This window comes from Oryctolagus cuniculus, chromosome 1, assembly GCF_964237555.1.
Source record: "Oryctolagus cuniculus chromosome 1, mOryCun1.1, whole genome shotgun sequence".
Classification (NCBI taxonomy): domain Eukaryota; kingdom Metazoa; phylum Chordata; class Mammalia; order Lagomorpha; family Leporidae; genus Oryctolagus; species Oryctolagus cuniculus.
The window spans coordinates 66,141,741-66,164,008 of NC_091432.1; the positions used below are offsets into that span (position 1 = coordinate 66,141,741).

The following is a 22,268-nucleotide window of genomic DNA, read 5'->3' on the forward strand; positions in this document are numbered from 1 at the left end:
GGCCCAAACTCTTGGACCATCTTCTGTTGCTTTTCCCAGGCGCGTTAGCAGGGAGCTTGATTGGAAGTGAAGCGTAGTACAACTCATTAAGGACAGAGGTCCAGCATGGGGAGCAAGTGCACAGTGACTTCTGGTGTTGAGTTAACAATTGACACTCTTATTTATGACATCAGTAATCACCCGAGGCTCTTGATAGAGCCTCCAAAGCTATGGAACCCTTTTGAGTTCACAAACTCCGTCAGTTTTTAAACAGGGCCATATGCAAAGTGGAAGTTCTTGCCTCCCTTTAGAGGAAAGTACATCTTTCTTTGATGGCCCCTTCTTTCCACTGGAGTCTCACAGAGATCCTTCATGCAGAACTATTTTTGCCACTATATCTTAGCTTTCCATGCCTGAAATGTTCTCGTGGTGTTTTCAGTCAGGCTTTAGGGGCTGACTGAGGTCAGAGTGCTGTTTAGGGTATTTGTCGTGCTATGAGTCTGCTGTGTGGACTGCTTCCCATGTTGGAACTTTCCTTCCTTTGTAATTCTATCGTTATTACCAAGCACTTTTCTTATTTATGTGATCCCTTTGACTGATGGTCCTATGTATATGATCAATTCCGTACTTAATATGATCACTTTATCACATAAGATGGGATTAGTGCCATCCAGCTAAATGGGATTTGGAGTCCCATGGCAAATTTTTAGCTTCACCCTTAGGAGTAGGTCTGTGGGAATGTGTGCTGATCTGTACAGCTCCTTCCTCTCTCATTCCCACTCTTATTTTTAACTAGTATCTATTTTCAATTGACTTAATACATCTATGATTAATTCTATGTTAAGTAAGGAGTTCAGCCAATGGTATTAAGTAAAGAAAAAGAATTAAAAAAAAGTGAGATAATAAAATGTTCCTTGACAGTCAAGACAATGCTGTTCAAGTAATTACTTCTCATAGTGTCTGTTTCACTTCTACAGGTTTCCTTTTAGGTGCTCTGTTAGTTGTCATGCATCAGGGAGAACATATATTTATCCCTTTGGGACTGGCTTATTTCACTAGTATGATATTTTCCAGATTCATACATTTAGCTGTAAATGACCAGATTTCATTTTTTTAACTGCTGTGTAGTATTCCGTAGAGTATATATCCCATAATTTCTTTATCCAGTCTTCCATTGATGGATATTTAGCTTGATTCCATGTCTTGGCTATTGTGAATTGAGCTGCAATAAACATATAGGTGCAGATGTCTCTCATTTTCTGATTTCATTTCCCTTGGGTAAATTCCAAGGAGTGGTGTGCGGGCCAGCTGCACCAGATGAATGGAACCTAAGGGAGGGAGAGGGACTGAAAAGAGGGACAAGAGATTGTACAGAGTGGGATGGATGGGTCGTATGGTAGGGCTATATTCAGATTTCTGAGGTATCTCCAAACTGTCTTCCATAGTGGCCTTACCAGTCTGCATTCCCACCAACAGTAGATTAGGGTACCTTTTTCCCCACATCCTCATCAGCATTTGTTGTTTGTTGATTTCTGTATGAAAGCCATTCTAACTGGAGTGAGGTGAAACCTTGTTGTGGTTTTGATTTGTATCTCCCTGATGGCTGGTGATCCTGAACATTTTTTCATGTGGATTTCCTTTTTTGAGAAATGTCTATTTAAGTCCTTTGCTCACTTCTTGACTGGGTTTTTTGCTTTGCTATTGTTGAGTTTTTTGATCACTTTATATATTCTGGTTATTAATCCTTTATCAGTTGCATGGTTTGCAAGTAATTTCTCCCATTCTGTTGGTTGCCTCTTTCCTGACTGTTTTCTTTTGCTGTACAGAGCTTCTCAATTTGATATAATCCTACTTGTTAATCTTTTATTATTTTTATTGCCTGTGCCTCCAGGGTGTCTTCCAGGAACTCTGTGCCTAGGTTGACGTCTTGCAGAGTTTCCCCAGTGCTCTCTAGTAATTTGATGGTATTGGGTCATAGATTTAGGTCTTTAACTCATTTTGAATGGATTTTTGTGTAAGGTGTAAGGTAGGACTCCTTTACTCTTAACTGCTTACATGTACGGCCTTGGCACAAAAAGAAAGAAGCTAAATAAGTAAAAATAGGTGGGGTATAAATAGTAACTAAGTGAATGTGTATCTGTAATAAGCAGGAGGAAATGAGAAGAGGAATTGTGTATGAACTACAGCATGTGACAGATCTTTTAACTGGAAATACAGTACTGCCTATATCAGGGGTTCCCAAGACTGCCCTGACTGATGATTTGTTAGAAGGACCCATTGACTTAGCATGTAGTTGTACTCATAGGTAAGATTTATCACAGCAAAAGGATACAAAGCAAAATGAGCAAAGGGGAGAGGTTCATGTACAAAGTCCAGAGGAAGCCAAATGCAAGGTTGTGAGTCTTCTGCCCCTGGAATCCCATAGGACATGCTTAGTTCCCTAGCAAAGACAGTTGTGACAGTGCATATATGGAGCATTGTCTGCAGGGGAAGCTCCTTAGAGAATTTCTGCTTGGTTTTTAGCAGTGCCTGGGTAAGTAGGCACCTTCTGCCTCGAATGTGGCAGACTCCCAGAAGGAAGCGTGTTCACCATAAATCACATTGCTTATACAGTTAAGGCACAATGAGCCACTCTTGTCACTTAAGGGAACATACTGTATCAGTCTAGGGAACTGTTTACTAGCCAACTGGACAAGGACCAACCTGGCAGGCAGGCCTTTCTAAGCATGATTGTTCAGACCTGTGTTAACTCTTCTGTGTACTGCCTCTTGTGATTTATCCTTCGATGTCCCACATGACAGAAAATAACCTTTGCTTTGTCTTTTAACTTTTATTAGTACAGAAGGAAAAAGTTTGTACTTAGTGTTGAGGAAGACAAGAATAAGGGAGGAAAATGATAGCTTCTAAAATAGCTGAGTAGCAGTAGAGAGAACATGAGTAGCAGCATACATTTTAGTTGATGAGCAATAGGGAATATCAGAAAAATAAGTGCTGTTATCAGCTTGCCCCTTTTCTAGAAGTTCTCTGTTCTGTAGCAGAGTCACTGTTTGGAAATGTCCTCTGGCTTTTCATGCACACAGAATGATATTTCCATCTCTTCAGAAATCAGATTATCACCTTTTTTATGATTCATATAACTCTTGAAATGTTCTATTCACATCCTGAAGATTACTGTTAGGTACCAAGCAGTATTTCTGCACACATTGTAATGCTGTGTTTATAGTTCATTCCTGAACATTTTTAAGAAATGGCCTCTGAATTGTAGAGCCATGTTTTTTTTCTGTGGCGATGCCTGAAGTGATGTGTGGCTTGTTTCCTATGAGAATATGATTTTTCTTTTTTGGAATGACTCAAATTTTTTTACATTACTTTATTCTGACTTTATTTTTACAAATAATTCAAAAACCTTTTTAACTTAATGGTCTTTCTTGGAAAGAAAAAACTAGCATATTCAACTTGGAATGGACGTAAGTTGTAGTGTCTTGGACAGCAGTGTTGATGGTTGTGCTGAGGTCTACAGCTGCAGCCTACTGTGCTGGCTCCAAGTCATGGTTTAGAAGGTTTTAAAAACAGAACCCAAAGATGCTCCCTTGGTAAAGGTTTCTTATTAAACATTTGTGTGAATGGTGACAACCAGACACCTGTTTTACTCTAATACAATTCAGACAATGCCAAACCTATATACATACACAGGCCTGTTGCCAGTGTGTGTCAGGGTCACCACAGGTTGGAGCACACCTGTGTACAAGAGGACCATCTTGCTAGTGGGGCTGCATTCAACAGCTTCTCCTTCACGCATCTTTCTGCCCATGATACAGAGGTAAACCAGTTTTAAATTGTGTTTGTTTTCAGAAAACTGTCTGAGAATGTATCCTAACAAATTGAACTAGTACCCATCTGAATAGGTTTTGAATTTTTTTTAGTTTTAATACAGATGACTCTGCTCAATCATCAGACTGCATGCATGAAAAACTGGCCAGCCCACACAATGTATTATTAATCATTAGCAAATGAAACTGTAAGAAGACTGCTTAGTGCTTCCTTGTCATTAAGGTAGTACAGGTATGTGTAATGTAGCTTGATCTTTAGGAGACTGGGTCTGCAACCAATGGATGGAAATTTGTGTGTATGGGCAGAAGATACTTTCAGTGTTCAGTTTTGCTATATAGAAGCAGAATGAATAAATGAACATTTTTTTAGCAAGAGGTAGGTAAATGATTCATTTGATTCTTTTGGGTGGGGAGGAGAAAAGGAATTGCAGGTGGGCCTTTGTTTTGCAGTCACTTGTGTGAATTCTTCATAGTTGACTTACCTGTCTCCATCAGTATCTTTTGGTCATTTCCACTGCTTACTCATCCATACCAGTGTAACCGATGCTGTCCTTGTCAAAGGCCCAGAATGCTTCATGGATCTTCTGTTACCTCATTTTTCTAGCCGCCACAGTCAAAAAATTTTGGGAAGTCCACAGTGCCATTACTGTCAGTATCTATTTCATTGATCATATCCTGCAATTTAGCTTCTCCTGGGTTCTGATCCAGTGACTCGTGACATTTCCAAGTTTCTTTGTTGTGATGGTGCCACCACCTTTGTTATCAAATAGGGAGAAAGCTTCCTTGAATTCAGCAGTCTGTTCTCTGGACAGCTGGTCAGCCATGGTACAAGGGCAGAGGAAGGTGTAGGGGGATGGTGGCGGCACCAGTGTGGGGCCTCTGACGGGAGTATACAGCTGCCGATGCTGCAAAGGCACCTGTGCTGCCACTTGCACCCTGCCCAACTGCGAGTAACCACAGCACCGCATCCACATACTGGCTCAAATAATTCAGATTCTGTTGCAGGTTTGTCTCCACCAGTTGTCATCAAAATGGGATGTACTTGACTGCATGTAAGTGAGCTGGCTATTTAGCTAGGAAACAGTTCAGTTTTTTTGTGGTTCAATTTGCATTTTTAAATATTAGGTGTCATGTTTGATTTGTAGGCTGGCAGGCTGTGAAACTCCATTGCAGCATGTTACCATGAGCAGTTTGCTCAAAGAAAATTTGTTTTTATAAGGTGCCAAAGGATAAAACTTGACTGGCTTTTAATCACTTTCAAGTGTGACTGTTTTAGTTCCTATTTTCCCTTCTAACAAATTTCAAGAGCAGTATTTCTTTTTCATTTGTAACTATTTCACAGCTCAAGATTGGTGAGATATGTTTTTAAAATAATCCATTCTAAAGTCAGATGCATTTTGATTCATCTGCCAGTTTGTCATTTTGTGAATTACAGGATTTGAGAGTTGTCTATTGTGATCTCTAAAAGACAGCTTTATCACATTATTTGTAGAACCCTGTTCCACTTCAGCTGTGGTCACTTAATCACTAGAATTTGAGAAAAATTTTTATGTCATAGATTCACATGGTTAAAAACTTTCACACATTGAGAAGTCTTCCACCATATCCTTTTACCCCTACAGGATATCTGGATGTACTATTGTTTATTTAACCAGTCCCCTCTAGATTAATACTTTTTTAACTACTAGAAAAATTGCAATAAGTAGTCTTGTACTAGATGTCTTCAAACATCTAGTTCATGGAAAATGAGTATTATGAAAAAACATGGATTTCAAAATTTTTTGCACAAAATAACCTTTTTCATTTCATTTTTCCATAAACTTTTTTTTTGACCGAGTTAGAGAGAGAGAGAGGTCCTCCTTCCGTTGGTTCACCCCCCAAATGGCTGCTATGGCCAGTGCTGTGCCAATCCAAAGCCAGTAGCCAAGTGTCCCTTCCTGGTCTCCCATGCGGGTGTGGTTCTGGGCCTGCAGACAGCTGACTTCCCTGCAGGAAGGTGGCAGCATCCTGGGAGAGCCGCCTGATTCTAGTGATCCAACCTTAACCTTGTTCAATCTCTTTAAATTGTTTTAGTTTTCCAGCATTAGAGGACAAACACTAAATGTTATGCACACTTACAGATGCTCTGAAGAAAATAGTTCATTTTAATTTCAGTGAGATGCTGAGTTTCTTGATGTACAACTTTTCTTTGTTTTCCAGTGGAAGATTGATGATAAGCCTGTAAAAATTGATAAGTGGGATGGATCAGCTGTGAAAAACTCTCTGGATGATTCTGCCAAAAAGGTAATTTTCTTGAGCAGGCATCCATTAGCATGGATATAACTGGCAGCCCACCTCCTGGAGGATCTTTCTCTTCTGTGATATTAATTTTCAATGTTAGGAACTGAGCCAGAAAGCAGTGTCTAAAATTCTCACAGAACAAGTAGGGGAAAATGTTAAAATATAAATGTTTACCCTCTCAGGAAAGGTAGTAATTTATTGTTTAGCCTAGAGCACCAAAGGTTGAAGGAGACAGGACGTTCTTTCAGAATTAGTTGACTGTCTCTCCATTTGAAAAGGGCAAAGAAAATTTTAGCCGTGTCCTTTGGGGAAAGCTGAGGTAGGGTTTATTGTTGTTGATTTATATAAGGTGTTGGTGAGCTTTTTCTCTGGGATCGTTCACAAACAGCTGAGTCTTTGCTTGGAGTAGTAAAATCCCAATTGGAGAGAACTACTTGGTAATTTCTATAATTCTTAACATTTATCATGGAAAGCAAGAATAAAAGAAGGTAGTAGAAAGGAAGCATTCCTGTTAGCTTGATTCCTTTTTCTTCTCACCAGGTACTTCTGGAAAAATACAAGTATGTGGAGAATTTTGGTTTAATTGACGGCCGCCTCACCATCTGTACCATCTCCTGTTTCTTTGCCATAGTGGCTTTGATCTGGGATTACATGCACCCTTTTCCGGAGTCCAAGCCTGTTTTGGCTTTGTGCGTCATATCATATCCTTTATTGATGCTCAGGTTTGTTTTCAAGTGGCAGTTTCTAACAATCTTTACTGATAACTCCTTCCCGTTACTCACAAAAAGCAAACTCTCATCGTAGGGCCTAATGATGTTAGAACTTAATATTATGAGCTGTGGACATCTGTAAATGTGTGGTGTCTTAGGTTTAATATGTCTATTTTATCTGTAATTCACTTTATGAATGTAGAGGTTATCATAATCCTAATATGAACACTCAATAGCACAATAATAGTGAGACCTGGCTCTTTTCATTTCTAACTTAGAACTTTTGGCATCAGAACAGGCTACCTCAAGCCATTCCTTCCAAAATGTTAGGAAAGGATCTGAGTTTGGAGGTTCAGATCCGGGTCAGGTTCCCTTTAAGCTACAGAGCTGTCCTGGGAGGTCCTAAGCTGAGGTGCTTGTGTTACAGTGGCATTAAGGACCTCTTTGGAGCTAGAGAACATGGGTTTGAAATCCATGGTATTTATAATTTTGTGCTAATGAACAAGTTTTTTGAGACTAGAATGCTTGTTACTTGTAAATATGAGTAGTAAGCCCTCAGAATTGTAAAGATTAAATGAGGGGCCGGTGCCACGTCTCACTAGGCTAATCCTTTGCATGCGGCGCCGGCACCCCAGGTTCTAGTCCCGGTTGGGGCGCTGGATTCTGTCCCGGTTGCTCCTCTTCTAGTCCAGCTCTCTGCTGTGGCCCAGGAAGGCAGTGGAGGATGGCCCAGGTCCTTGGGCCCTACACCTGCATGGGAGACCAGGAGGAGGCTTCTGGCTCCTGGCTTCGGATGGGGGCAGCGCACTGGCCGTAGTGGCCATTTTGGGGATGAACCAACGGAAGGAAGACCTTTCTCTCTCTGTCTCTGTCTCTGTCTAACTCTGCCTGCCCAAAAAAAAAAAAAAATTAAATGAGATGGGGTGGTAAAGTGGGTAAAGCCGCTGCCTGCAGTACCAGCATCCCATATGGGTGCCAGTTTGAGACCTGGCTGCTCCACTTCTGATCCAGCTCTCTGCTATGGCCTGGGAAAGCAGTAGAAGATGGCCCAGGTCCTTGGGACCCTGCACCCACGTGGGAGACCCAGAAGAAGCTCCTGACTCCTGGCTTCAGATCGGTGTAGCCCAGGCTGTTGGAGCCAATTGGGGAGTGAACCAGTGGATGGAGACCTCTCTCTCTCTCTCCTCTCTCTCTGCCTCTCTGCCTCTCTGCCTGCCTCTCTCTGCCTCTTTCTCTCTCTGTGAAACTCTGACTTTCAAGTAATAAATCTTAAAAAAAAAAAATTAAATGAGAGATCTTATAATACATTTCCTTATGTGATACAGACAATTCCCAATTAACGATGGTTTGTTAATGATTTGTCAGTGGTGCCAAAGCATACCCATGCAACGGACTTCAGAAAGTTTGCGAGGAAATGAAATAAATTTAAGGGGGCCAGCGCTGTGGCGCAGCAGGTTAAAGCCCTGGCCTGAAGTGCCGGCATCCCATGTGGGTGCTGGTTCTAGTCCCGGCTGCTCCTCTTCTGATCCGGCGCTCTGTTTTGGCCTGGGATAGCAGTGAAGGATGGCTCAAATCCTTGGGCCCCTGCACCCATGTGGGTGACCCGGAAGAGGCACTTGGCTTTGGATTGGCGCACCTCTGACCGTTGCAGCCATCTGGGGTGTGAACCAGTGGATGGAAGACCTCTCTGTCTGTTTAAATAAATAAATTTTTCTTTTTAATCTTATACATTCATTTGAAATGTGGAGTTACAGAGAGAAAGGGAGAGACACAGAGAAATCTGCTGATCTATCCCCAAATGGTCACAATAGTTGGTATTGGGCCAGATCAAAGCCAGGAGCCCAGAACTCTATCCGAGTCCTCCACGTACTTAGCAGTTGCCCACGCACTCACTGTCTTCTGCTGCTTTCCCGGGCGTGTAGCAGGGAGCTGTGTCAGAAGTGAAGCTGCCAGGAGTTGAACCAGTACACATGTATGGGATGCCAGCATTGCAGATGGCAGCTTAACCCACTACACCATAATGCTGGCCCTGGGAACATGGAATTAAAAGACTACACGTTGGACATGAACTTCGAAAATACTACTGGTAATGTTTTTCACTTTCAGTACAAGTACAGTCTTCAGTGAATTACTGGGGATATTCAGTACTTTACGTTTATTGACTTTACCCAACTGCAGGCTAATTATTTTGAACACGTTTAAAGTATGATAGCCTAAGGTATGATGTTCTGTAGATTAGGTTATTAAATCCTTGGGGGGTGTGTGTGTTTAACTTAGGAAGGAAAGGTTTCTTTAGCTGACAGTTTGGAAGCTGGAAGTCCGAAATGGCTTGATGCTGACTCTGGTGAAAGCCCTATCGTGGATGGTGGAGCTTCTGTGGAGGAAGGATCATATGGCAAGCCAGGAAGCAGAGTGGATCAACCCCAACTCAGGCTTTTATTACTCTCATGAAAACTCATACAGGGGCCAGTGCCGCAGCTCAATAGGCTAATCCTCCAGCTGCGGCGCCAGCACACCGGGTTCTAGTCCCTGTCGGGGTGCCGGATTCTGTCCCAGTTGCCCCTCTTCCAGTACAGCTCTCTGCTGTGGCCAGGGAGTACAGTGGAGGATGGCCCAAGTGCTTGGGCCCTGCACCCCATGGGAGACCAGGAGAAGCACCTGGCTCCTGGCTTCGGATCAGCATGAAGCACCGGCCACAGTGGCCATTGGAGGGTGAACCAACAGAAAAAGGAAGATGTTTCTGTCTCTCTCTCACTGTCCACTCTGCCTGTCAAAAAAAAAAAAAAAAAAAAAAAACTCATACAGGAGCTGCCTTCCAGCAGCATGCCCTCAATGCCCTAGGGACTACCTACTAGGTCCCACCTCCTAAAAGTTCCACCATCTTATGGTAGTGCCACCCTGGGGACCTGAGCCTCCAAACCACATCACTCCTGGCCTGCAAAAGTTCATGACTATCTCACAATGCAAAATGCCTTTATTCTATCCCTAGGGGTCCCAAAGTCTTAGTTCTAGTTATTATTAAAAATTCCAAGTCCAAAGTCTCAGCTGAAGTCAGGGCAAATTCTTTTAACTATGAGACCCTGTAAAATGGAGAACAAGTTACATACTCTGAAGATATACTTGTATGATATCAGAGGATAAATAGTCTTATCTCAAAAGGAAATGATAGGGAAAAAGAAAAGAGGATGAATCAGCTCAAAGCAAGAAACCTAGGAGGGAAAACGTTAAATCATTTTTTTTTTAATATTTATTTATTTGAAAAGCAGAGGTACAGACAGTTCTTCTGTCGGTTCACTTCCCAAATGGCTGCTGTGGCCGGTGCTGTTCCAGGCTGAAGACAGAAGCCTGAAATTCCATCCAGGTCTCCCACATGGGTGGCCGAGGCCCAAGTATTTGGGCCATTTTCTGCTACTTTCTCAGGTTCATTAGCAGGGAGCTGGATCAGAAGTGGAGCAGCTGGGACTTGAACTAGTACCCTATGGGGTGCTGATATGAAAGGCATCCGCTTAACCTCCTGTGCCACATGGCCAGCCCTAAACATCAAGTCTTAAAGCTCTGTGTCCAGGTTCTGGGGCACACTGTGGTGCTGGAATGACTCTTATGGATTTGGGAAGCCCTTAAAGGGATTTTCAGCTTTCAGTACTTTGGATTTACAGTGGGCTTGTTGGGATATAACACCATCATTAAATTGAGGAGTGTCTTCAGTTACTTTCCTTTCTATGATTATACAAAATTAATGATTGTTATCAGTCCAACTTGATTATTTCTCAAGAAGTTGAATACAAAGAATTATTAGAAAAGTTGTGCATATTCAGGGGCAGGTGTTTGGTTAAGGCACTGCTTGGGACAGCTGCATCCCCTATTGGAGTGTCCACTCCTGATCCATCTTCCTGCTGATGTCCCACACCCCAGCAGACAGCAGAAAATGGCTTAATTCGGTCCTGCCACCCACACAGGCAACCTGGATTGGTTTTTGGAGTCTGGCTTTGGCCTGGTCCAGCCCCTACTATTACGTGCATTTGGGGAGTGAACTTATGGATGGGAACTTTCTCTATGTGTGTATATGTATGTATTGTCTGTCCTTCTCCTTATTTCTCTACCTACCTCTCTGCCTCTCAAATTTAAAAAAAAGTTACGCATGTTCATAGTAACTTTTTTTATGTCTCCCCTTCTAACTTCAATCTGTATGTACTGCTCAATATTTTATTGCTAATTAGAAGATACAGTGGACATCTTTTCCTGTTAGTATATACAACTTTACCTCTTTTTTTTTTTTTTTTTTTTTTTAACATTTATTTATTTGAAAGGCAGAGTTAGAGGCAGAGAGAGGTCTCTCATCGGCTGGTTCATTCCCCAAATGGCTATGATGGCTGGAGCTGGGCCAGTCAAAGCCAAGAGCCTGGAGCTTCTTCCAGGTCTCCCGTGTGGGTGCTGGAGCTCAAGAAGCATCTTCTACTGCTTTCCCAGGCCATAGCAGAGAGCTGGATTGGAAGTGGAGCAGCTGGGACTCGAACCTGTGCTCATACGGGATGCCAGCACTACAGGCAGCAGCTTTACCTGCTATGCCATAGTGCCACCCCCTCTACCTCATTTTTAAGAGTCACATAGTGCTATTGAGTTATTTGTGTGTAGATTTTTAAACCAAGTTATTTTGGTAGATAGTTTACTTTTGTTTGTTTTTAACAGTGTTATGGGGCCCTGCCTCCTGTGGGGCTTAAGTTTGAGCCTGGTTCTGCACTACCCTGCCACCCAGGGTAGGTCACTGGGCTGCTCCTGGCCTTAGCTTCCTCTTTTGTAAAACGGATGCGAGAGCACTTTGTACTCATGAAAGTGGGGTTGTTATTGCACGTTCCCAAGAGACGTATTCTGGAGCCGGTGCTGTGGTGTGGTAGGCTAAGCCTCCACCTGTGGTGCCGGCATCCCATATGGGCACCAGTTAGTGTCCCAGCTCCTTTTCTGATGCAGCTCTCTGCTATGCCCTGGAAAAGCAGCAGAAAATGGCCCCATGGGAGACCCAGAGGAAGCTCCTGGCTTTGGATCAGCGCAGCTCTGGCTGTCATAGCCATTTAGGGGGAAAAACAACAGACGAAGACCTCTCTGCAACTCTACCTCTCAAATATTTTTAAAATGTTGTTATTACTTGAAATATTTTTAAATTCTACTTTAGAAATTTACCTTCAGGCATTTTGCAAACTATCTAATAAAGCAGACCCTGATCAAAAATGTTATCCAAATTGATCCCAAATTACGATTCCCGGAATTGGCACCAAGTGATCTTTGATTCTATTCAGTATTCAAATTAGTCATCTCAGTGTAGGTTTTTTATTCTTGAGACAGTTCAGAAGAATGGCCACTGGTTCTAGAGATAGTTCCCAGGGAATTCTAACAAGCTTTGAACAGTGACAACATTATTACAGATACATAGCCTCCCAAGAGAACTACTTTGATGGCACTTCATTTGTTTGGTTATATTTGTTTAAAACAAAACAAGATCTCATTTTAATAATCACATCAGGTTTTTTTTTTTTAGTTTTTTGAGAGAGAAAACGCTCCTGTATGTTGGTTCACTCCCTAAATGCTCACCACACGCGAGGACTGGGCCAGGCTGAAGCTGTTAGCCGTTAGTGAGGTATTCCATCCAGTTGCTCATGTGGGTGACTGGAACCACTTGAGCCATCACTGCTGCCTCCCTGAGTCTACATTAGCAGGAACTGGAATCAAGAGCTGGAGTCAGTTAATGAACCCAGGCTGCCCGATATGGGATACAGGTGTCTAACTGGTATTTTAATTCTATGTACATGAGAGAGAGACACACATATACCCCACTATGGCATTTCTAAAATGGCAGGTATATTTTCCTTTTTTAAAAGATGAGAATACTTGGAAGAAAATAATTTGTCAGTGTTAGGCATGTTAAAGGCCACAATTCCACACTAGGACTGTCTCACCTGAGAGTCCATACACTTCGCTCTATACTTTCCTCCCTTTCCTGTTGATAATGTTTGCAGGACACAATGTAGAAGAAGCTTTTATGGTAGTTTCTGATACTTGGTAAGTGCTCAAATATGATAGTTAATACTGTCAAAAACAATATAAGTCTTTGTATACATAGGAAGTAATTATTTTACAGTAAATAATTTGAAGTCACTTTGCTAGTTTCTAATTGGTTGAGTATGGTCAAGTCCACTATCATTACTAGTTGAGTTTTTTATAGAGAAATAAGCAAATGTTATCCTTGAACATAGAAAATGAGAGAGCTGGTTTATACCCTTTTTTTCTTCCTTTTCGAAGTGTTTGTAGAATTAACCAGAGAGCCTTATTTACTTCAGTATATAAACATAAGGATAAAAGTGAAATAGCTGAGGTTAACAGGTTAAGCCACTGCCTGTGACACCAGCATTCCTTATAGGCATGTTTGTGTCCCGGCTGCTCCACTTCTGATCCAGCTCCTTGCTAATGTGCCTGGGAGAGCAGTGAAAGGTGGCCTGAGTGCTTGGGACCCTGCCACATAAATGGGAAACAGGGAAGAAGTTCGTGGGTTTGGCCTGGCCCAGCCCTGGCTATTGCAGCCATTTGGGGAGTGAACTAGTGGATGGAAGATCTCCCTCTGTCTGTGTCTGTAATTCTGCCGTTTAAATAAATAACATAAATCTTTCTAAATATAGTAGCTCAATTTTCAGTGTTTTTGCAGTAAGAAGTATCTTGAGGATTCTCATTATGAAAGCTTCTGTAGCTCTTTTTTTCAGTTGTATCTTTTTTGTTTACATGTTCTGTATTTTCCCCTTAACTTTATTTGAACCTATTTTGTGATGATGGGGATTCTCACCATTTATACCTCATATAAGGAGAAGAGCATCTTTCTTGTGGCCCACAGGAAAGATCCTACAGGAATGGACCCTGATGATATTTGGCAGCTGTCCTCCAGTCTCAAAAGGTATGATTGTCTTCACAGATTTTTAACTTGTGGTATTGAATTTATTCAGGGAGTGTTGTCAATATCATTAATAGACTATTGTATTACTACTATATGCAGATTATAGTGCTAGTCATTTAAAGTGAAGAAAGGGATAGAATGATCTAGAAGGCTTTTTCTAGCACTGCAGTTGTGAGATGGTATTATCCTGGAATTGCTCTGAGTATAAACTGTGGGAGAAAGCACTTTGGTGGAAGAATGAGAAATGATTCTTTTTCTTGTGATCGGCTAACTGATAGTAAGTGCAGAGCTACAAACGCTAAAGGTATGAGGTAAGTTATCTTTGAAGAACCTCTTTAGGTTCTGTGTTGTCTGTGATTCTGACTGTACTCCAAAGGATCTCTAGAGCAGTGCACTGTGCAAGTCAAAAAAGCATGATTTAGAATCTATTTTTGATTGGTGAAGAGTATAACTGTGTATAGCTGTCTTTGTGGGTACCCAGAACTGAGTTTCATGTTCCAGCTCAAGTGTATAACTTTTGGTAAATCATTAGTGGAGTCAAAAATGACTTTAGAATTGTTGGAGGACAAGATACTAGTTATAATACCAGAAACCTATAAAGCGTTTACTATATATTGAATATTGTACTAAATGCATTATCTCATTTAAACCTTGGAACACTTGTCTTTATAAATACAAACACAGGCCCAAAAGGTTAAATTAATTTTCCCGGGTCATACTGCCCAAAAGTGGTACAGCAGGAATTTCAGCCCTAGTTTGAGCCCAGAATTCATGCTGTTAGTACCATTCTACATATATGTGATATATTTCCTATCACATAGTAGACCTTACTTTTTTTTTTTTTTTTTTTTTTTTTTTTTTTTTTTTTTTGACAGGCAGAGTGGACAGTGAGAGAGAGAGACAGAGAGAAAGAGAGAAAGGTCTTCCTTTGCCGTTGGTTCACCCTCCAATGGCCACCGCGGCCGGCGCACCGCGCTGATCCGATGGCAGGAGCCAGGAGCTAGGTGCTTTTCCTGGTCTCCCATGGGGTGCAGGGCCCAAGCACTTGGGCCATCCTCCACTGCACTCCCTGGCCACAGCAGAGAGCTGGCCTGGAAGAGGGGCAACCGGGACAGAATCCGGCGCCCCGACCGGGACTAGAACCTGGTGTGCCGGCGCTGCTAGGCGGAGGATTAGCCTAGTGAGCCGCGGCACCGGCCCAAGACCTTACATTTTAAATACATTGATTCACATATATGAAGATCAGTATAGCATCTGAAGTTGGCAGCTGGGAACACAATCTAGGTTTCCCACGTGGGTGGCAGGAACCCAGTTACTTAGCCATCACCACTATCTCCCGTGGTTTGTGTTAACAGGAAGCTGGAGTCAGGAACAAAGGCGGGTATTAAACCCAGGCACTCCAGTATGATATATGGGTATTTTACTATGAAGCCAAAGGCTCACTTCTGAGTTATTATGTACTTTTAAAAACATCTTTATTGAGAAACAGTTCGCCTACCAGACAACTCAGCCATATTCAAAAGACTTATTTGAAAGGCACTCTTTCCCCTTCCCCTCACCACACACACACACACACACACACACACACACCTCAGCCATATTCAAAAGACTTATTTGAAAGGCACTCTTTCCCCTTCCCCTCACCACACACATACACACACACACACACACACACACACACACAACGTAAGCAAGCTATCTCTTCCATCCTCTGGTTCACTTCTCAAATGTTCACAACGGCCAGGGCTGTGCCAGGCTGAAGCCAGGAGCCTGGAACTCCATCTGGGTCTCCCACATGGGTGGCAGGGCCCAAGTACTTGGGCTGTCATCTGCTGCTTTCCAGCCTCATTAGCAGGGATCTGGGTCAAGCAGAGCAGCTGGGGCTTGAACCAGTGCTCCTGTACAGGATGTCAGCATGCAGGCAGTGGATTAACCCTCTGCACCAGGTCAGCCCCCACTTTATCCATTTAAAATGGTCAGTGATTTCTAGTGGGTTTTCAGATTTCTGCAACCATTACCACAGTCAATTTGAGAACAACCTTTTAGCTATAACCTCTGTATCCCTCTAATTACCCTAACCCTAAGCAACCATCAGTCTACTTTTTATTTATTATAAATTTCCCTTTTTTGGACTTTTTATGTGAATGGAATCATATAATATGTGGCCTTTTCTGATTGGCTTATTTGACTTAATATGACGTTTTTGTATTTCATCCATGTTATAGCAGGTATCGGTAGTTCATCCCTTTTTATAGTTGGGTGGTAATCCATTATGTGGACAATAACATTTTGTTTATCCATCCATTGGTTGATGAAAAGTTGGATTGTTTCTATCTTTTGACTATTATGAATAATACTGCTATAAACATTTGTGTACAAATTTTCATGTGGACATAGGTTTTCATTTTTCTTGGATAGTATACCTTGGAGAAGTTACTAGATCATTTGGTAATTCTCTTTATTTGTTTAAGGACTTGCTAGATGATTTTCCAAAGTGGCTACACCATTCTGCAATCCCAATAACAGTGTATGGTATGAGGATTCTGATCTTTCCAGATGCCCTACTGGTTTAGCAATTGCCGTGTTACTGGTGGAAGGAAGTATGAGTGTTCTCGCTCAGACCTCCTGAGCCTTCCACCCCGATATCTCAGAGTGACTTGGTAGTGCTTGGCTGTGATGTCTTGTTTCATGGCCACCCGATCACGTGATGTGAAATGACAGTGAAAAATTTCACAGACTGCCAGTGCCACGTGCAAACTTACCACACTCAAGTGACTCCCTTCTAAAAAAGTCTTCATTTGGTTCTCAGTATATTCAGTATATAGTCTGAACATCTTCAGTACAGGAAGTCTTTAAACATTAGTCTCCTAGTGACATCCCCAGGTTTGTTTCATGTCCCTCCCAAAACACATTCTTTATGTAGCAATATTATGGGATTTGCTAAGTTCTAGGCTTCCCAGTGATCTTAAGACTTTGGAAAGATTCTTCTCTGGCTTGACTGTCACCTGGCTATCTCCTACTTAGCACCTTTTCTAAGTAGCCTTCCCCCTTAGTCTGGATTAGATACTCTAGGTATGCTGAAGAGTGTTTAATGCTTTCCTCTGTTACCTGAGTCATACAATTTAGTTTACTTCTGGGTCCCCAGACCTAACCCAAGGTCTAACACAGCTTAGATGTATAAAAGTCTTGTTATGTGAATGAATGAAATTTACCCGGACTCAGTTGCTGCCTTGGCCTCCACTGAAGCTTTGACCTCTTAATTTGCAGCCAAGTCATTGTCAGCCACCCACAGAATCCCATATAATCTTCCCTTGTCTCTAGACATTCCCTCTCATTCTTCGCCTAAGTGAAATTTGACCATGATCCTAAAGATAAATTTCCTCTGTAGACTACAAATGGTGGCTCCTGTTCTTGTCAGACCCTTCATCACCCTGGTACTAGAGATGGGGGTCGGTCTCTCTCTGTTCCCCTTTGCTGTTTCTAATTCATCCTCAGCCCTCCTCCCTAAAACACCCGCTTTGAATTACATGTCAGTCCATTTTGCCACTCATGGCAGTTAAATAGAGAACCACTGTTTTCTTGAAGATAGCTCCTGGGTCATTGGCACCCTGTGACATAATAGCATACTTCAAAACGTTCAAGGAAAATAGAACTAAGATTAAATTTGATTTAAAAGTTTTTTAAAAATCATGCATATGATGACTGGAAAATGTATATTATAAAAACATTAGTGCATGGATTTAAAAAATGTTTTTACCAAAATTAGTATACCGTTTCCAGTTTTTGTGTTTTTTTTTTTTTTAAGAATTATTTATTTATTTGAAAGGCAGAGTTAGAGAAAGAAGACATTTCTCCCTCTCCATCTGTTGGTTCACTCCCCAAATGGCCACAACAGCTGGGGCTGGGCCAGGTCGAAGTCAGAAGCCAGGAGCCTCTTCCTGATCTCCCACATGAGTAGAGCGGCCCAAGAACTTGGGTCATCTTCTGTTGCTTTCTCAGGTACATTAGCAGAGAGCTGGAGCAGAAGTAGAGCATCCAGGACTTGAACCAGTGTCCACATAGGATGCCAACACTGCAGATGGCAGTTTAACCCACTATGCCCCAGCATCAGCACCCTTCCTCCCCCCCTTTTCAGTTTTTAAGTGGACTTTTTGAAGTATACTATGTCATTTCAGAAATTTTGATATTTCTATATCCAAATATGTGATTATTCCAGTACTTTGGCCTCTTAGTTTTTACTTCTCTTCCAGTTACCTTGGTTTTTTTGTCATTCCTTACACACTTATTTCCATGAATATGCCATAGACTTTGCTATTACTAATAACAAATCATCTTCAGTAATTTGAGTATCTTTCTAAAGCCCTCCCTCCGTTGGTCACCTAAATTTCTGATTTTTTTTTATACTTGATGTTTCCCTGTCTGCTGGATCATTACTTAGATGTACAGACATACTGTAATTTCTACCAAGTAAAAGAAAATTCATTCCCCTTATGCTTTTCATATGGTCTTTTCATCTCTCTACTCCTTCTATTTTTCTCCCATTATCACTTGGATCTGCTTTTCTGTTTCCTCATCTTATTGACCTGTCCCCAGTATCTGAAAGTTGTTTTGTTTTTGTTTTTTTTTTAAACAACCAACCAAAACTAGGCATCTAGATTATTTTCTTCTTAATGTATTTTCCTTCTCCTTTGTGGTTCTTCACCTCCTCTTTCTCTAAATTTGGAATGCAACCAGGGCTTGTTCCTAGAACCACTTCTCTATAGTAACTTGCTAGAATAAGTCTTAGAGGAAACTTTCATAAATACTGCCTGTATAATGCAGATCTCTACATCTGTATTTTTCATCCCAGACCTCTTCTCCAAGCCCTAAATACGTCACAGCTTTCTGTTTGACATTAGATCCAAAGAGGAAGCTCAGAGTTAACAAGTCCAAAACCTAACTGCTGTCCTTCATCCAAACCTGCTCTTCCCTGTTTCCCCCTCTCAGTAAGTGGGAATTTCATCCCTATTGAACTCTCAAGTCATTTTGACTTCTGTCTCTTGGTCCTTCCTCTAGTCTGTCAGCGAATCTATATATATTCAGCCTGATCATTTACCGTCTCTCCTGCTACTTCCATCTCTCGTTTAGGTTATTGCAATAAAGCTCTAATGGACCTCTGTAGCTACTCTCCCTGCCCATAGTCTTTTCCCAGCACAGCCAACAGAGTAATCCTTTTAAAACATAAGTCATATCAGCCCAGGGCTCTGCTCAAAATTTATTCAGAGAAAAATGTAAAATCCTACCGATGTTTAAGGAGTCCATATGTGTCTCTTCTCTTCACTCCACACATGTGCATACATATCCCTCGTCTCCTGTGGCACATTCTTTCCTCCATTCCATTCACATTGGCCACTTTACTGTTCAGCCATTCTAGGCCTGCTGTTGTCTTTGCACTGGCTGCTCCTCCTTGTTCTCTAACCTTATTTAGGGTTCTGCTCAAACATCTGCTTAGTGCAGCCTTTCCTGCCCACTGTATTTAAAACAACATCTCATGGTTGTTCTTTCTTATTGTCTATCCCCTCACACACTAAAATGGAAATTCCTAAAGGCAGACATTTGTGTTGTTCAGTGTTATTTATCCTTAGCATCTAAAATTGGCACATACAGTAAGTATTTGAATTAATGAATAACTATTTCTGAAATGTGTTAGGTCACAACTTATTTCTTGTCTTAGCTACACATTAAAGTACCATTTAACTGCCAGTAAAATTGCCTGGAAGTCCAAAAATTATTGTGACATCAGCAGCAGTTGGTTAGAGTTTTACAAAATCTTTTGAGAGGTGGAAAAGATTTCAAAGCCCATTATTACTCCTTAGACCAACAATTGAGCAGGAAGCTGTGATTTTCTAAGCACTAGTTAACAGGAGGCAGTGTTCTAACCATGACAGTAATCCTGGACTCCAGAAGTAGAGCTTCAAAAACCCACTTCATCTGAAGATAATGCTAGCTGGACTATCCACTGAATATGCCCCAATAAATGGAGACAGAAATGGGTAGTGGTTTTGCATGGAGAATGTGGGTGCCACTAAACCCTATTGAGTGGGTGGAAACAGTAAAGTGCCTTAAGGTATACCTCAGGAATCTGTAATGCATGCAGCGAAGCAGTTGGCACCCTAGGCCTGGGGTCAGAGTAGGACCCGGAGCTAAATTGGATCACAGGATGCTAAGATCTAAGAGTCTGGAATTGGGGGAGCATCCTTGAAAGCAAGGTTCCTAATGAATTCATAAAAATTTGATCACCTACCAGTTTGCAAAAACAATTTTGAAAATCACATGTAGTTTTTTCTTTTGTAATACTTTACATATGTTGTGGAGAAACTTTTTTTTTTTTGAATAGATAAGCTCCTGTACTATCAATGAACTATCTATCAGTAGACCCTGGTATATAACAGGCGCTCAGTATGTGAGTTGAATATTGATTGATGGTGCTGTGGCGGACAAAGGGGGCATTTAAAAGCCAGATTGGGAGCACTTGGGAAGGGTTTCCCAGAAAAGTTTATATCTAAGGGTAGTGTTAACAAATGGGAACTAGTAAGATGAAATAGGAGATAAGTATGTACTACTAGGAAGACCCTTTAGTATGGCAAGTGTAAAACCCAGAGGTCAAAGAAGATGCCTGCAGTGACAGTCTCACATATGGGCACCGGTTCAAGTCCCAACTGCTCCACTTCCGACCCAGCTCTCTGCTATGGCCTCAGAAAGCAGTAGAGGTTGGCCCAAGTGCTCAGACCCCTGCACCCACGTGGGAGAGCTGGAGGAAATTCCTGGCTCCTGGCTTCAGATGGGCCCAGCTCTGACCATTGCAGCCATTTGGGGAGTGAAGACCTCTCTCCCTCTCCCTCTGCCTCTGCCTCTCTAACTCTGCCTCTCAAAGAAAGAAAGATGGTCTGTGTGACTGACACAGTACAGGAAGTGCACAGTGATGAAATCAGGAAAGGCATGTCAGCACATGGAAATCAGAACTAGTATTTGGGAGCCAATTAGGAGCTTCAGTCTGTTTTTGTTTTTGTTTGAGAGATCTATGTATGTGTTCTCTGTTAAAGTGCCCAACTTATCCCTGTGCTTCAAAAATATTTGGTACTATATTGTTATTGGTTAAACCTCTATGTCTAGTTTTTGATTTATTTATTTGTTTTTTTGCCCCCTACTTAGGTTTGATGACAAATATACCCTGAAGCTGACTTTCATCAGTGGAAGAACAAAGCAGCAGCGAGAAGCTGAGTTCACCAAGTCCATTGCTAAATTTTTTGACCACAGTGGAACGCTGGTCATGGATGCGTATGAACCTGAAATATCCAGGCTCCATGACAGTCTTGCCACAGAAAGAAAAATAAAATAACCAGTTCTAAAAGCAGCCCAATTTCTGTTGGCTCATGCTGAATTACCAAGTGGGTGGGGGGAAGAAACAGAACTTAAAATGGGTAAAGTAAGAATGTTAGAAATGTCCCTGTTTTGTCCTGAAATTTTAGTCCATTCTGGATAAATAGCATTTTCTAGCACAGATATGAGAAGTTGTAGCTCTGATGTCTAGCTGTAGCCTCTTTGGTCTGCTGGTTGTATTTTATTTGCTTTTTTGGAAAAGCATTTTTGCTAAAAGCCGTGCAGACTTTTCCCTTTGTACCTAGCAGTACTTACATAGTATAGCTTTGTGCCATGCAGCGTTTGAAGACTCAGTTTTTAAAAATTGCTAACCTCTTGCTGACTTTATGTTAATTCCTATTTCAACAGCTGTTTGCCTGAGAATTCAGGATACAACTTCTTGTGTATGACAGCTTTCCTTCACACACCATTTTTGTGGGTGTGTGTGTATCTCTGACTTGGGGAGAATTAAAAAGAAAAAACACAGCTTTTTAATTTGTTTAAAACAGACCTTCGCCTGTTACATTTTGTGCTCTTAACCAATTAAAGAAGCCAATGGCATTTTTAGTTTTATATTGTCTGTGTTTTCCACTAGTGTATCCCTGTTGATTTGTTTGTGCCCTTTATTAACTGCCATTTTTCTAAAATTTTTTTCAATAAAAGGAAAGAAGATGTGAAAAAAGAGTTGTAGTCTTGATGGATGGAGCAGAGCAGCAGGGGCCAAAGTGTTGCTGTTACTATTGATTCTTCTCACCCCTAGGCTGTGTTATTGGTCAGAGGCCCCTTGAGATGCAGTCACTGAAGACCTCAGCCTTCTGGTGGCGACAACACCTATAGCAGCACTCAGTGTTCACTTTGTGCCAGGGGCTGCTTTGAGTACTTAACATATAACATATTCCTGGTAATACTCATGTTTCTAAGCATTTGGTACTATGATTTAAATTTTTAATTCATTTTATATTATTTGAGAGAAAGAGACAAAAAGCTCTCGGCTACTGGGATCCCACTCACCCCCAAATGCCCACAGTGGCCCCTGGGTGGGGCTGAAGCTAGAAGCCAGGAATTCAGTCTAGGTCTTCCTGAGTGGCCATCAGTGCTGACTCCCAGCATCTGCATCAGGAGGAAGCTGGAGTCAAG

General features: G+C 41.7%; 1 protein-coding gene across 1 annotated transcript in view; it reads left to right on the forward strand.

Moving 5' to 3' along the window:
* The window catches only part of SPCS2 (signal peptidase complex subunit 2), a 36,628-nt gene extending 14,815 nt beyond the window's left edge, over positions 1-21,813 (forward strand). The window contains exons 2-5 of the mRNA XM_002708690.5: positions 6,009-6,092; positions 6,630-6,790; positions 13,599-13,733; positions 20,925-21,813. Of these exons, the coding sequence (XP_002708736.1) occupies positions 6,009-6,092; positions 6,630-6,790; positions 13,599-13,733; positions 20,925-21,111 (567 nt within the window). The 3' untranslated portion in view covers positions 21,112-21,813. The remainder of the gene's footprint in view (positions 1-6,008; positions 6,093-6,629; positions 6,791-13,598; positions 13,734-20,924) is intronic.
* The last annotated feature ends 455 nt before the right edge of the window (positions 21,814-22,268 follow it).